The sequence below is a fragment of the Aquarana catesbeiana genome, linkage group LG11 (genome assembly GCF_042186555.1).
Source record: "Aquarana catesbeiana isolate 2022-GZ linkage group LG11, ASM4218655v1, whole genome shotgun sequence".
Lineage (NCBI taxonomy): Eukaryota > Metazoa > Chordata > Amphibia > Anura > Ranidae > Aquarana > Aquarana catesbeiana.
The window spans coordinates 4,506,062-4,521,906 of NC_133334.1; the positions used below are offsets into that span (position 1 = coordinate 4,506,062).

The 15,845-nt window shown below is 49.0% G+C and overlaps 1 protein-coding gene across 5 annotated transcripts in view; it reads left to right on the forward strand.

The window, feature by feature from the left end:
• Positions 1–15,845, forward strand: part of SOX6 (SRY-box transcription factor 6) — a 507,467-nt gene that overhangs the window by 446,152 nt on the left and 45,470 nt on the right. For 4 of the 5 annotated variants that reach the window (XM_073603957.1, XM_073603956.1, XM_073603959.1 and 1 more), the window contains 3 exons: positions 1,229–1,409; positions 5,122–5,300; positions 7,847–7,897. In XM_073603957.1, coding sequence (XP_073460058.1) covers positions 1,229–1,409; positions 5,122–5,300; positions 7,847–7,897 — 411 coding nt within the window. The remainder of the gene's footprint in view (positions 1–1,228; positions 1,410–5,121; positions 5,301–7,846; positions 7,898–15,845) is intronic. The other variant, XM_073603958.1, reaches the window with a different exon arrangement.

The following is a 15,845-nucleotide window of genomic DNA, read 5'->3' on the forward strand; positions in this document are numbered from 1 at the left end:
GACTATGGATTACTAAATAAATAAATAAATGAACCTCAGCAGCTACAAATACCGTATACAAATTAAAAGATTGAGGGCGCCTTCTAAGTGTAGCAACAAGGCATGTTTAATAAAACAATTGGCCACTCACACATGTATGGTAAATATTCAATCTTCATAAGAAGCCCACTAACACCGGTACGCTGCGCCCGTCTCCCTGCTGATGGTATTGGTGCGGCCAACCTGGTGCCGGCGCCTGACTGGTCTCTCTATTATCTCAGGAACCACGCTGGAATGTAGCAGTCCATCGAGCGGAAGGGACGTCACTATGGGAGGATGTCAGGGGCATGGCTACGCGTTTCAGAGCACGGGCACTCCTTTGTGGTACCTACCCATTGGAGTGCGCCATTCATTCGTATTGTTACAAACAATGTAGCTGCTGACTTTTAAATATCAGGTACCTGCCAGTGCTGGGAGTCCAGCCAGTCCACTGTGGGTTCCCAGCACCGCCATCTTGGTTATGGGAGCCAGATGTGTCTTCCCGAGGGGCCACGGCCGGCTCCCCACTTCAAAAAGCACAAGATTGCACGGCGCTCTGTGACTAGTCCTGGGGGGTGTGTGATTTGTCCCAAGAAGCTGTGAGGGGTGAAGGGGCACCCGGGGGGGCGGGGCAAGTGACATCATCCTCGCGTAGGCAAGGATGCACATTGTGAGAAGCTCACAGTGTGCGGTAAAATCAGAGGAAGCTGTTTTCGGTCCAGGAGAGGAGCCGGTACACCCGTGCAAGACCGGGAGGGAGGGTTTAGGGGTGGAGCTGTCGGAACTTCTTCTAATAAGGGGAACCGTTTGGACCCCATCTGTAGAACGCTCTGTGTCTGTATCTGCCGAGTCGCTCTCATTCTCCGCCGTTTCTCTCTCTCCTCTCGCCTGGAATTTAAATAATTCTTTGTAAATGCCCCGGGTTAATTTAAATCTCGGAAAACACATTAAGGAGTGAACTGCCATGTGCTGTAATTCAGATTTTAATTTGCCGAGCAGAGCGCGTGTTGATGTAAATAGGAGGAATTAATGAGCGTTTGTTAGGGGGGCTTCCTCGAGTGCGCTGATAATTAGCTCCCTTTGTTATTACGGCGGCAGATAGCGGCATTGTCTGGGAGGTGTAAAACATCCGCCTTGTCTTAAGTGCTAATGTGGCCCATTTATCTTCCTCTAATCATTGTTTATGTGAAATTGTTTCCCCCCTCTGCAGGACGAGGCCGCCCAGCCGCTCAACTTATCGGCGCGACCGAAGACGGCCGAGCCCGTGAAGTCGCCCACGTCTCCCACGCAGAACTTCTTCCAGCCCAGCAAGACCAGCCCAGTGAGCCTCTCCAGCAGGAGCGGGATTCCCAGCCCAATCAGTGGCGTTCTGGGCCGGGGCTCCTCCTTAGGTGAGTGGGACAGGCGCTCTTCACCACCGTCCAAACCCCCCCCCCCCCCAGGGCGGAGGAAGGGAGCTGCATCGCAGTTTACAGCCTTCAGCTCCTTTACTTTCAAAAGGGTGCTGAAGGATGTGAGAGACCTTAGACTCAATTCACAAAGCTTTACCATAGAGGTTATTTTGGTCATGTGACTGTCATTCTCAAATCTTATTGGACTCAGCTGAAAATAACTGTCACTTTTTGGAAATAAGGATCCTTATTTTGGTGCTTTGTGAAATGAGCCATATATTTGTATCTATATACTTGGTTCTAACAGCCCATTTCAGGGCAGGCGATTCCTGATAAGGCAAAAACAGTTGTAATGGGGCTGCAACCTTCCCACAAAAAAGCTCCGCCCGGTGCTCAGACCTTGAGGCTTCTGACACCTCCAACGCACCAGAATAAGGAAAGGGGTGGTCGGCACTCAGGACGACATCCGAAATGGTATTCCTTTATTAAATACATGTACAAAGCTGTAAAACAGCCTACGCGTTTCGGGCGTTAGTCCTTAGGCATGGCTAAGTCCAAAAAACGCGTAGGAGGTTTTACAGCTTTGTGCATGTATTTAATAGAGAAATACCATTTCGGATGTCATCCTGAGTGTCGAACATCTCTTTCTCAATTCATGATTAGGGCTCAGACTTCAAACAGCCCTCACTTGTCCAATTAAATTTAGTTAGCTGAGGCCTGCAAATCAATAAATACCCTTTGTAAGTTTTAGAATATTTGTGGTAGCCGGTCTTTGCCTAAGCAATACCGATTTCAGATAAAGGCTAAGAGACCCCATACAGCCTTTGACCATTCTATGGGTGCTGATGAACTGAGGCTATACTTTACTTGACCCCCCCCCCCCCCCCATGTGTAACTGGGAGAAATTCAACTCTTTCCTCTAGGAGAAGAAAGGAGAAGGGGAGGTTTCTATGTAAAACAAGTATTTATCATTGGATTAATGTCTGCCGTAATTGTGGACCACACTCTTATCGGCCATTTTAGGCTAATTAAGGCTCATTGGAGATCACCTACAGTCATCCTCAAGGGTATTACTAAACTGAACCATAGGTGTGCAGGGAGAGGGCTGTAGTCAAGGCAGGGAGAGTGTTGTAGATAAAGGGCAGTTAGCAAGGCAGAGAAAGGTTCGTAGACGAGGCAAGGAGAAGGTCATAGACAAGACAGAAAGAGGGCCACCGGCAAGACATAGAGAGGGTCATAGACAAGGCAGAGGGGGGCGTTAGCATAGCAGGAAGAGGGATGTAGGCGAGGCAAGGAGAGGGTCATAAACAAGGCAGGGAGAGGGCCGTAGATAAGACAGGGAGAGGGCCATAGACGAGGTAAGGAGAGGGTCATAAACAAGGCAGGGAGAGGGCCGTAGACAAGACAGGGAGAGGGCCGTAGGTGAGATAATGAGAAAGTCATAGAAGAGGCAGAGAGAGGACCATTGGCAAGACATAGATAGGGGCGTAGACAAGGCAGGGAGAGGGCCGTAGACAAGGCAGGGAGAAGGCCGTAGGCAAGGCAGGGAGAGGGCCATAGACAAGGCAGGGAGAGGGCCGTAGACAAGACAGGGAGAGGGCCGTAGACAAGGCAGGGAGAAGGCCGTAGACAAGGCAGGGAGAAGGCCGTAGACAAGGCAGGGAGAGGGCCGTAGACTAGACAAAGAGAGGGCCATAGAATAGACAAAGAGAGGGCCATAGACTAGACAAAGAGAGGGCCATAGACTAGACAAAGAGAGGGCCATAGACTAGACAAAGAGAGGGCCATAGACTAGACAAAGAGAGGGCCATAGACTAGAAAAAGAGAGGGCCATAGACAGGGCTGGACTGGGACAAAAATTTGGCCCTGGACATCATCCAGACCGGCCCACTTTAATTTTGCAAACACGCACAAAAACAGTATATATACTGTTGGGGGGGGTGGAGGACAGAGGGGGACAGCGTGGGGGTGGAGGACAGAGGGGGACACTGTGGGGGATGGAGGACAGAGGGGGACACCGTGGGGGCTGAATGACAGAGGGGGACAGCGTGGGGGGTGGAGGACAGAGGGGGACACCGTGGGAGCTGCAGGACAGAGGGACAGCGTGGGGGCTGGAGGACAGCCTGGTGGGGAACAGGAGAGTATCATGGGGCCCCCTACATTTGTACTGGCTGCTTCTGCTCCCCCCTCCCCAGTGATGGCGATAGTACACAGCCTCACCCGATGCCTGCAATAAGACCTCTCATGGCGCACTGCTCTCTGCTGGCCCCTCCGCACTTCTCGTCCGTCCCGGATGATGTCATGTACAAGCACCCGGGGTGGATGGGACCGAAGGAGGGGCCCCACGGGGAACAGTACGCTGTGAGAGGTCCTATTACAGCTGCTTTCAGTGCTAGTGTTGCAGGTGTCATAGGGCCCCACAGTGCCGATAGGTCAGTCCACCCCTGCAGTACAGCAGTGCTCAAATTAATGGCTGTGCGGGCCGTGCAGCCATTACTTTGACAGGCTGTCGCTCAATCCGGCCCACAGAGCCATCGGCCCACCGGGAAACTCCCGGTAGTCCCGATGGCCAGTACATGCCTGGCCATAGACAAGTCAGAGGTCATAGACGAGGCAGGGAGATGATCATAGATGAGGCAGAGAGAAGGCCCTAGACAAGGCAGAGAGAGGGTTGTAGACAAGGCCATAGGCAAGGCAAGGAGAGGGTTAGAGAGGAGGCATGGAGTGGGTCATAGACAAGGCAGACAAAGGGTCGTTGGTGAGGTAAGGAGAGGGCCGTAGATGAGAGAGAAAGCCACAGGCAAGGAGAGGGCCATAGGTGAGGCATAGTGAGGGTTGTAGACGAGGCAAGGAGAGGGCCAGAGATGAGGCAGAGAAGAAGGCTGTGGACGAGGCAGGGAAAAAAGCCATAGACAAGTCAGGGAGAGGGCAATAGGGCCATAGGTGAGGCAAAGAGAGGGCCATAGACAAGGCAGGGAGAGGGGCGTAAACAAGTCAGGGAAGGGGCTGTAGACAAGACAGGGAAGGGGCTGTAGACAAGACAGGGAAGGGGCTGTAGACAAGACAGGGAAGGGGCTGTAGACAAGACAGGGAAGGGGCTGTAGACAAGACAGGGAAGGGGCTGTAGACAAGACAGAGAGGGGGTTGTAGACAAGCACGGTTATCCTTTTATAAAATAAAGGGCAGATTGTTAGTCGGCCTCTGATAAACACAACTCATTCTATTTTTATCCTTTCCGCATCCAAAAATGATTCCTCGGTATGAGCTGAATCACTTTCCCGGCCTGAGCAGCAAAACAGAGCGCCCTTCATAGGGGTGAGGAATCTGACACACTGGAGTCTGAGACACACAAGGGGTGGGGAATGCAGCCCATAGAGGGGCCCTATACAGAGCGCTCACTGATGAAATTGTCAAAATTCCTTTTAATTTACATTTTGGGATATTTTCAGAGGGGACCATTTAAGATGTAATAGTTACATTGTTAGTCTGGTTGAAAAAACAAAGACATAATTCCATCCAGTCCATATAATATATATAAATCTAGAATAAAGGAATTTATTTGTAGCATTGTCTTATACCCGTCCTCTTTTTTTATGTGCGTAGACTTATCTGCTTGCCACCAGATTGGTTGACATGGGCGACACCCAGCTTCCTGTCCTATATAGTGTAACATTACTTTTGCGCTTGCTGATGGCGTTTATTGTCCCGGCAGATATCCTGTCCAGTCTGAACTCTCCGTCGCTGTTTGGGGACCAGGACACGGTCATGAAGGCCATACAAGAGGCGAGGAAGATGAGGGAGCAGATCCAGCGGGAGCAGCACCAACCCCACGGCATCGATGGGAAGATCCCGCTCAACAATCTGGGTCTGAACAACTGCCGGAGTGACAAGGTAATCTTGCGGTGTGCCGCGTTATGGTTTTGATTCACCATTTAAACTCTTTGGCACCCACCAAACACTAAAATATAAGTTGGGGTGGAGTGACCATTTAAATATATAGCAGCTCCCTGTACTGGGAATGACTGGAACGTCACGTTATTATATTTGGCAACAACCGTGCTTGGCCTTGTTCTTGACCCGACCTGAATCCCATCGACGTCTCATTAGGATCTGCTTTTGTCAGAAGCTCAGTTTGCACCCATTGTGTGAACTGAACGCCTGGCCTGCCCCCCTCTCTTAACCTCATCTGGTGCTCCTACTGATTGAACAAAGAGTGGAACCTTGAACGAGGAGTGGGGGAGGTACCAGCGTGGTACAGAATTGTTCTTATTCTTGTGCCAAGCAGGGAGGACGTTCTTCTACGGCTGAATCAGAAGTGGTGATGTGCGATGAGAACGCTGATCCCGATATTCCTTCCAGACACGGGGACACCTCTGACGGAAGGGATGAAGGCCGTCTGTGGTATATGACTCATCATTGAATAGAATGAAGACAATGACCGTCGAGTTTGGTCAGCATGGAGCGTGACCTCTTCCCATCTTGTGGTCTTGTCTGGCTCCTCTCACAACCTACCTAACCCTAAGGTGTGGTGAAGCCCAATGACGCGCCATCCACAGGGAAGCCTGTGGGTTAGAGTAGAAATTGCAGGTAGGGCACAAAAAATGTTATAGCTGGTGGACGGTGAACAACAATGGTGGGCGCTCGCAGCTACAAGCCCTGGGGCCCCAGGCAGTAGATGCGGGGCACGTGCCCGGGAGGGGGGGGGGGCAGCGCTAGCAGTAATTGCCCACATTTAAACCCATCCATAAAACCATTTCATTTACGGCACGTGCCGGAAATGTAACACTCCCATTGGTTGTGCTCTCAACCAAAATGTCAAACCATCCAATGGCTGCTGTCATAACTGTCACATGTGCAGCATCATGGAAGTTGTAGATTAAAAAGATGCCAAGATGGCGGCTTCCTTGGCTGAAAACGAAAGGGGGGTTTACTTCCACTTTAACTGGACTTGTTCTATTATGATGAAGATGTTTTGTAGAGTTTCCAAGCCATCCTAATGACTCCATGATGTCCATAGCGGAGTATTGTACAGCGCCATCTGTCAGTCAGTGTTAGGAATTGTCATTTATTGGTGAATTACAGCGATTGGAAATGCAAACTTTCCAGACACGCCCATTTCTTTACATTGATGCAAAGAACAACAAAGAGATACAACGTGTGTTAATGGTCTTCAGTAAAGTAATTTCCACCTTCAGTGACCCGCCAATTTTCCTCTTTTTGGCAGTATAGGTAAAAGGGACCCCCAGAGGCCATTTACAGCTCTTAAACACCACTGAAAAAAAAAACACCTTAATCTGCAACTACCACCATTTTATTCTCCAGGGTCTCTGCTTTCAGAAAACATACTTTGTTTTTTGTTTTTTTTTTACAGTAATTTCTAGCAAAAAAATGCAGCATTTAGTAAAAAAAAAAAAAAAATTCAAAAGTTGCCTCGGAAGACAAGCGGTTAATTTCGCATTGCTCGCTGACTTTTTTTTTCCACAATGGTGAAATTTCCCCTAAGCTTTATTTTTTACTGATATTTCGAGGAAATGAAAATTTCTCAGTTTTACGAACGAGGTTTTACCTTCCAGAGGCGAACGTTTGTATTGGTTATGTTGCGATTTTTTTTTTTTTTTGCAAATGTGCAGCTAAATTCACCGACCATCTCAGATCCGCGCGACGCGATAGGACTTTTCTGGAGTTCGGGGGTGGCGGTATTAAATGGACGCGTCTAACAATGAGCGGCGGGGGGGGACGAAGCTTTACATCTGGTATCTGCCCGTGGCCCCCCGTACAGGAAGATAAGTGTGTGTGCCGTGTGAATTGTCAGAGGAGGGCCCGGCGTTCTTCAGAAACAAGGCGAGATAATGTGAGAAAGTAGATTAAGGAGATGATTATCTGTTACCATCTGTACCTCTAGAGGAGCCGGGTGCTCGGTTTATTTTTGATTTATAGGGAAGCAGATTGCCGCGTGTGCTTTCAGCATTGTGGTTTAGGCTCGCGTGATCTGCCTGTAGTTGGAAAACAGGCCCCGCCCAGTGCGACACAAATAACTCGATGCCATTTCTAGATACCATTAAAAATAATAATTCAAGAAGAAAAAAAGAAAAACCCAGAAACTGAAATCTGTATTCACACTGCGGTGAGTTGGGTTCAAGGCATGCCCATTATTGGTGGTGGTCTTCTGATATCTGGGGGGGGGGATGGGCGCAGTAGTTCTCGACCATGGCCTCAATCCTCCCAGGCCTCCAGTCAGGTGTTGATCTCCTAACCTCCCATGGGGGGGGGGCCTCACAACCCAGTCTGATTAGTAACCGATCATCAGACTCTAGTGTTCGTCTACAATCCCAGGCCCGCCTCTAGCGCCCCCTGTAGGTTGGTTAACAATAAGTTGTGCCGCTGAGCCCCCTTCTGACGCCTCCCTCCGATTTTTTTTTTTTTTTGCTGTATTTCAGATGCTGTTTGATGCCGTCACAGGAAGGATGTGCGTTAGAAGTTTACACGCAGTGAGTCCCTCCTATCTCTTGTAAAAAGTTGTTTTTTTTTGTGTGTGTTGGCATAGCTTCCGCCTGAGCTGCCACTTCTGGCCCAACCCCCCCCCCCCCCCCCCCCCATCCTCGTCCCCTGATGTGGTTCTCTGTGTGTACCCCAGTCGCTTTGCCTTGTGCCTCCTCAGCTGGGACCAATAGATGCCGTTACCTGGCTGCCGGCTTGCATATTTTATGGATGTAGAAGTCACGTGACTTCAGGGGCGGGGCAATGCGGATGTATATCCAACATGGCGGCACCCAGAGTCAACTTGGTGATACATCGTAACAGCAGAAAAATTCCTTCTGTGTAATTCATGAACTGCTGCCGGTATACGGGCTCCGAGATATAACCCCCCCACCCCCATATTCCTGCCCCAGGTATGGACTGGTGGGGTTAGTACTTCGTCATATTTACGTATTTATCTTTAATACGGACCAAGTCTGCATTTTTCTGCTCAGAATGAGCCCCAATATTAAGAAGTGTGCCCCAAAATTAAAAATAGGACCCCAATATTAATAACAGAGCCCCAATATTATGAATAGAGCCCCAATATTAATAACAGAGCCCCAATATTAATAACAGAGCCCCAATATTATGAATAGAGCCCCAATATTAAGAAAGGAGTCCCGATATTAAGAAGTAATCCTTTATATTAAGAAGGGAGTGCCGGTATTAAGGAGCTCTGATATTAAGAAATTAGCCCATTAAAAATGAGCCCCGATATTCATAAAGGAGCCCCAGTATTAAGAAGAAGCCTCAATATTATGAATAGAGCCCCAATATTAGGAAAGGAGCCCCAATATTATGTATGGAGCCTTGATATTAAGAAGGGAGTTCCAATATTAAGGCGCTCCGACATTAGGAAAGGAGCCCCAATATTCAAAAATAAGTATTGATATTTATAAAGGAGATCTAAAATTAAGAAAGGTGGCCCAATATTAAAATCAAGCCCTGATATTCCTAATGGAGCCCCAATATTAATAAAGGAGCCCCAATATTAATAAAGGCGCCCTAATATTATGAATAGAGCCCCAATAGGAAAAAAAAAAAAAAAAAAGGAGTCCTGATTTGAAGAATGAATCCTTGATATTAAGAAGGGAGTGTCATTATTAAGGAGCTCTCATGTTAAAAAATGAGCCCAATAATAAAAAATGAGCCCTGATATTTATAAAGGAGCCCCAATATTCATAAGACCCAGTATTAAGAGGAATCCTGAATATTATGAATAGAGACCCAATATTATAAATGGAGCCTTGATATTAACAAAGGAGTTCCAATATTAAGAAAGGAGTAGGGATGAGCCGAACACCCCCCGGTTCGGTTCGCACCAGAACCCGCGAACGGACCGAAAGTTCGCACGAACGTTAGAACCCCATTGACGTCTATGGGACTCGAACGTTCGAAATCAAAAGTGCTCATTTTAAAGGCTAATTTGCATGGTATTGTCCTAAAAAGGGTTTGGGGACCCGGGTCCTACCCCAGGGGACATGTATCAATGCAAAAAAAACTTTTAAAAACGGCCGTTTTTTCGGGAGCAGTGATTTTAATGATGCTTAAAGTAAAAAAAAAAAAAGTGAAATATTCCTTTAAATATCGTACCTGGGGGGTGTCTATAGTATGCCTGTAAAGTGACGCGTGTTTCCCATGTTTAGAACAGTCCCTGCACCAAATGTCATTTTTAAAGGAAAAAATCTCATTTAAAACTGCTTGCGGGTTTAATGTCATGTCGGGTCATGGCAATATGGATGAAAATCAGTGAGACAAACGGCATGGGTACCCCCCAGTCCATTACCAGGCCCTTTGGGTCTTGTATGGATATTAAGGGGAACCCCGCACCCAAATTAAAATAAGGAAAGGTGTGGGGCCACCAGGCCCTATATACTCTGAACAGCAGTATACAGGCGGTGCAAACAAGACAGGGACTGTAGGTTTGTTGTTAAGTAGAATCTGTTTGTAATTTTGAACATTTTTAACGTGTTTAGCTCCAGCCAAAAAATCTTTTCTAAGCTTTTTGGAAAACATAGGGAAGGGTTATCACCCCTGTGACATTTGTTTTGCTGTCTTTCCTCCTCTTCAGAAGATTTCACCTCACTTTTTTGTCCCAATGAAAAATGTTTTTTGAAAATTTGGGTTTTTTTGTGGAACAAGGATTGGAAAGCATCAGTGGAAAGGAGAACTTGTTTTCCCATATTAACTCTTACAGGAGAGAATTTCCCTTCCTAGGGGTAGATTTCATCTCACTTCCTGTTGTCTCCTTCCGTTTGCAAGTAGGAGTCGTTTGTAAGTTAGATGTTTGAAAGTAGGGTCCTGCCCTATATACTCAGCAGAAATTTGGGCCTTAGGTGTTGCTGTGGCCACAACACTGTAAGCCCTCACAGGGCCCTGCTGTGAAATATTAGATCAAGAATTGTAATTACATGCCCCTGTTGAACAGGAGCTGAAAAATTAGGCCTTAGGCACTGGTGCTGGTGCCACAACACTGCAACCCCTCACAGACACTCTAGTTGGAACGCAGGAACGAGCCCTGCTGCAAATTATTGCTTCAAAAATTGTAATTACACGCCCCTGTTAGACAGGGGCAGAAAAATTGGGCCTTAGGCACTGGTGCTGGTGCCACAACACTGCAACCCCTCACAGACACTCTAGTTGGAACGCAGGAACGAGCCCTGCTGCAAAGTATTGCATCAAAAATTGTAATTACACGCCCCTGTTAGACAGGGGCAGAAAAATTGGGCCTTAGGCACTGGTGCTGGTGCCACAACACTGCAACCCCTCACAGACACTCTAGTTGGAATGCAGGAACGAGCCCTGCTGCAAAGTATTACATCAAAAATTGTAATTACACGCCCCTGTTAAACAGGGGCTGAAAAATTGTGCCTTAGGCACTGGTGGTGGCGCCCAGAACCAAAAATGTTCTTACAAGCTATCAGCGTGATGATTGAGGAGGAAGAGGATAATTACTCAGGGATAGTCACTCAGCATCAGCATAGGCAGTCTTTGAAGGGATCTGAGATTTCAAAAAAAATTATTCGGTTACATCAGCATCAGGTGCTTGGTAGCTGGTGGTGATCCAAGACTCATTCATTTTTATGAAGGTCAGCCGATCGACCGAGTCGGTGGACAGACGCACCCTGTGATCGGTTACCACGCCTCCAGCAGCACTGAATGTGCGTTCCGAAAGAACGCTGGATGCAGGACAGGCCAGTAGCTCAATTGCATACTGTGCAAGCTCTGGCCAGTGATCCATCCTCAAGACCCAGTAACCCAGAGGATTTTCGGTGGGAAAGGTGTCCAAGTCTGATCTTGCCCCTAGGTATTCCTGCACCATGTAAAACAGACGCTGGCGATGGTTGCTGGAACCGATCATACCTTGGGGCTGCGGACCAAAAAATTGTCTGAACGCATCGGTCAGACGGCCACCTTCTCCACCGCTCCTTCTTTGACTGACCGAAGCCTCAGCAACACGTTGTCCAGAAACAGGAGTTTGTAACCTCCCAGTCTCTGGGAACGCGTTGCACAGACCTTTCTGCAAGGCCTCCCGAAGATGTTTCATCCTCTGCTCCCTCTGCGATGGCAAGATAAGGTCCGCAACCTTACCCTTGTAACGTGGATCAAGGAGGGTTGCCAGCCAGTATTGGTCCTTCTCCTTGATACCACGAATACGAGGATCCTTACGCAGGCTTTGCAGGATCAGGGAGGCCATGCAGCGTAGGTTTGCTGAGGCATTCGGTCCGGAGTCCTCTGGGTCACTAAGAACGACATGGTCCGCAGCCACCTCCTCCCAGCCACGTACAAGTCCATGTGTTTCTTGGGACTGATCCCTTAAAGACTGCTGCTGATGCTGAGTGCCAGGCTCCACCTCCATACTGACACAATCTTCCTCCTCCTCCTCTTCCTCCTCCTCCTCTTCCTGTGTGATCGGCGGGCACGCAGGAACACTGTCTGGATAAAGGGGGCCTTGAGAGCTAAGGAAGTCCTCCTCTTCCTGCCTCTGTTCTGCCTCAAGTGCCCTGTCCATTATTCCACGCAGCGTGTGCTCCAACAGGTGGACAAGGGGGACAGTGTCACTGATGCATGCACTGTCACTGCTCACCATCCTCGTGGCCTCCTCGAATGGTGACAGGACAGTGCATGCATCCCTGATCATGGCCCACTGGCGTGGGGAAAAAAAACCAAGCTCCCCTGACCCTGTCCTGGTGCCATAGTCGCACAGGTACTCATTGATGGCCCTCTGCTGCGTGTGCAGCCGCTGCAGCATGGCCAACGTTGAGTTCCACCTGGTGGGCATGTCACAGATTAGGCGGTTCTTGGGCAGGTTAAACTCCTTTTGGAGGTCCGTCAGCCGAGCACTGGCATTATATGACCGGCGGAAATGCACACAGACTTTCCTGGCCTGCCTCAGGACATCCTGTAAGCCCGGGTACCTGCCCAAGAACCGCTGCACCACCAAGTTAAGGACGTGAGCCAAACAGGGCACATGGGTCATTTGTCCCTGTCGGAGGGCAGAGAGGAGGTTGGTGCCATTGTCGCAAACCACCATTCCTGCCTTAAGTTGGCGTGGCGTCAACCACCTCTGAACCTGCCCCTGCAGAGCTGACAGAACCTCTGCCCCAGTGTGGCTCCTGTCCCCCAAGCACACCAGCTCAAGCACCGCATGGCATCTTTTGGCCTGCGTACTTGCGTAGCCCCTTGAACGCCTACGGAGCACCGCTGGTTCCGAGGAAGAGGCCATGGAGGAAGAAGAAGAGGAGGGGGTGGAGGAGAGAGGTGTGTCACAATCAGCATTTTGGAGGCGTGGTGGCGGAACAACCTCCAACACTACTGCACCTTGTCCTGCATCCTTCCCAGCTGCCAGCAGAGTCACCCAATGCGCCGTGAAACTTAGGTAACGTCCCTGTCCATGCCTGCTGGACCATGAGTCAGCGGTAATATGCACCTTACCGCTGACCGCCCTGTCCAGCGAGGCATGGACATTGCCTTCCACATGCCGGTAGAGAGCCGGAATCGCCTTCCGTGAGAAAAAGTGGCGTTTGGGTACCTGCCACTGAGGAACCGCACATTCCACAAACTCACGGAAGGGGGCAGAGTCTACCAACTGAAAAGGCAGCAGTTGAAGTGCTAGCAATTTTGCCAAGCTAGCATTCAACCGCTGGGCATGTGGATGGCTGGGAGCAAACTTCTTTCGGCGGTGCAGCAGCTGGGGCAGGGAAATTTGCCTGGTACAATCTGACGTCGGTGTACCAAAAGCAGATTGCCCACAAGTACTTGGCTGTGACACACCTAATTCTACACCTTCATTCCTCTCACTGCAGGTCTCAGAGAGGACTGAAGGTCTAGTGGGGTTGGAAATCTCAGCTGATGAGGAGCAAGGAGAGATCCTCTTTGTTCTTTGGTGTGGGTCTTTTAGATACGCTTGCCAACGAACTGCATGGCAGGTCAACATATGTCTGGTCAAGCATGTGGTACCCAAGCGGGAGATATTTTGGCCACGCGAGATACGCTTGAGACATATGTTGCAAATAGCAGCGGTGCGATCTGATGCACTCGTCTCAAAAAAGGCCCACACCAAAGAACTTTTTGAATAACGCGCAGAGACTGCAGCGCCCTGCACATGTGGAGCTTTGGGGTGTGATGCAGTCAATGTGCTGCCCTTAGGCTGGCCCCTGGAGGGCATCCTGCCTCGTTGGTGATGTGCTGCCGCCTCCTCCTCCTCCTCCTCCTCCTCCTCCTCCTCTCTCCTATCAGGCACCCACGTTGAGTCAGTGACCTCATCATCCCCTCCCTCCTCATCACTGGAGCAAACCTGGCAGTATGCTGCAGCAGGGGGAGCATGACTGCCAGATTGCTGTCCTTCTTGGGCACCCCCTCTGTCCGCGCTCATGTTACTGCCTTCATCGAGCTCAGTATCGTCATCAGAGCCTTCCAAACGCTGGGCATCCTCCTGGAGCATGTACCCAACACTGTGGTCAAACAGTTCGAGGGAATCCTCATGAGGACATGGTGGAGCTAGGGAAGGAGTCACTGATGACATTGAGCTGAGGGAAGAGGCCGCTGCTTTGCCAGACAAAGCACCCTGGGCATGGGTGAGAGAGGATGAGGAGGATGAGGACGGCTTGGTCATCCACTCGACCAAGTCTTCCGCATGTTGCGGCTCAACATGGCCAGCTGCCGAAAAAAAGGCCAAGCGTGTCCCATGGCCACGTGCTGATGAGGATGCACCGTCTCCACGACCAGCACTAGACACAGAGCCTGCTTGCCCTCTCTTATTGGCTTGTGACTGTCTGCCTCTCCTTCTTGGCCTTCCAGACATACTAATGGCCTGTAGCTGCACTAAGCTGGGATAGAACACCTGTAATTTTCTTCAAGTAGCTTTATATACTGTAACCAGACAAGCCTGCCTGTCAGTAGGAAGATAACAGGAACGGATCTAGCTGAACACTGTGAGCAGGACGCACTGTACTAAATGTAAATAGTCTAGCTGCCTGACCGTGGTACTAATAGGATCAAATAGAACACCTGTAATTTTCTTCAGGTAGCTTTATATTCTGTAACCAGACAAGCCTGCCTGTCAGTAGGAAGATAACAGGAACGGATCTAGCTGAACACTGTGAGCAGGACGCACTGTACTAAATGTAAATAGTCTAGCTGCCTGACCGTGGTACTAATAGGATCAAATAGAACACCTGTAATTTTCTTCAGGTAGCTTTATATACTGTAACCAGACAAGCCTGCCTGTCAGTAGGAAGATAACAGGAACGGATCTAGCTGTACACTGTGAGCAGGACGCACTGTACTAAATGTAAATAGTCTAGCTGCCTGACCGTGGTACTAATAGGATCAAATAGAACACCTGTAATTTTCTTCAGGTAGCTTTATATACTGTAACCAGACAAGCCTGCCTGTCAGTAGGAAGATAACAGGAACGGATCTAGCTGAACACTGTGAGCAGGACACACTGTACTAAATGTAAATAGTCTAGCTGCCTGACCGTGGTACTAATAGGATCAAATAGAACACCTGTAATTTTCTTCAGGTAGCTTTATATACTGTAACCAGACAAGCCTGCCGGTCAGTAGGAATTTAACAGGAACGGATCTAGCTGAACACTGTGAGCAGGACGCACTGCACTAAATGTAAATAGCAGGAACGGATCTAGCTGAACACTGTGAGCAGGACGCACTGCACTAAATGTAAATAGTCTAGAAGATAACAGGAACGGATCTAGCTGAACACTGTGAGCAGGACGCACTGCATTAAATGTAAATAGTCTAGATAGAAGATAACAGGAACGGATCTAGCTAAACTGAATACAGTGTATATATATATATGCAACACCTGGGATGCATATATATACACAATACACTGTAAGTGCAGCTAACTGACTGACTGTTCTGCCTAATCTATCTAACTCAAATCAAATGACACTGTCTCTCTCTCTCTCTATCTCTCAGCACACCGGAACACACACTACACAGGGCCGCCGTGCAGGCGGCCTTATATAGTGTGGGGTGTGTACTAAATGCCCTGAGCCGTAATTGGCCAAAGCCACCCTGGCTTTGGCCAATTACAGCTCTCTCTACTGACAGCGCTGTGATTGGCCAAGCATGCGGGTCATAGTGCATGCTTGGCCAATCATCAGCCAGCAATGCACTGCGATGCCGCAGTGAATTATGGGCCGTGACGCGCCACACGAATTTAGCGCGAACGGCCCATAACGTTCGCAATTCGGCGAACGATCGAACAGCCGATGTTCGAGTCGAACATGGGTTCGACTCGAACACGAAGCTCATCCCTAGAAAGGAGTCCCAATATTGAAAAAAAATGAGCCTTGATATTTATAAAGGAGATCCAATATTAAGAAAGGAGACCCGATATTAAAAATCAAGCCCTGATATGTAAAAAGGAGCCCCGGTATTAATAAAG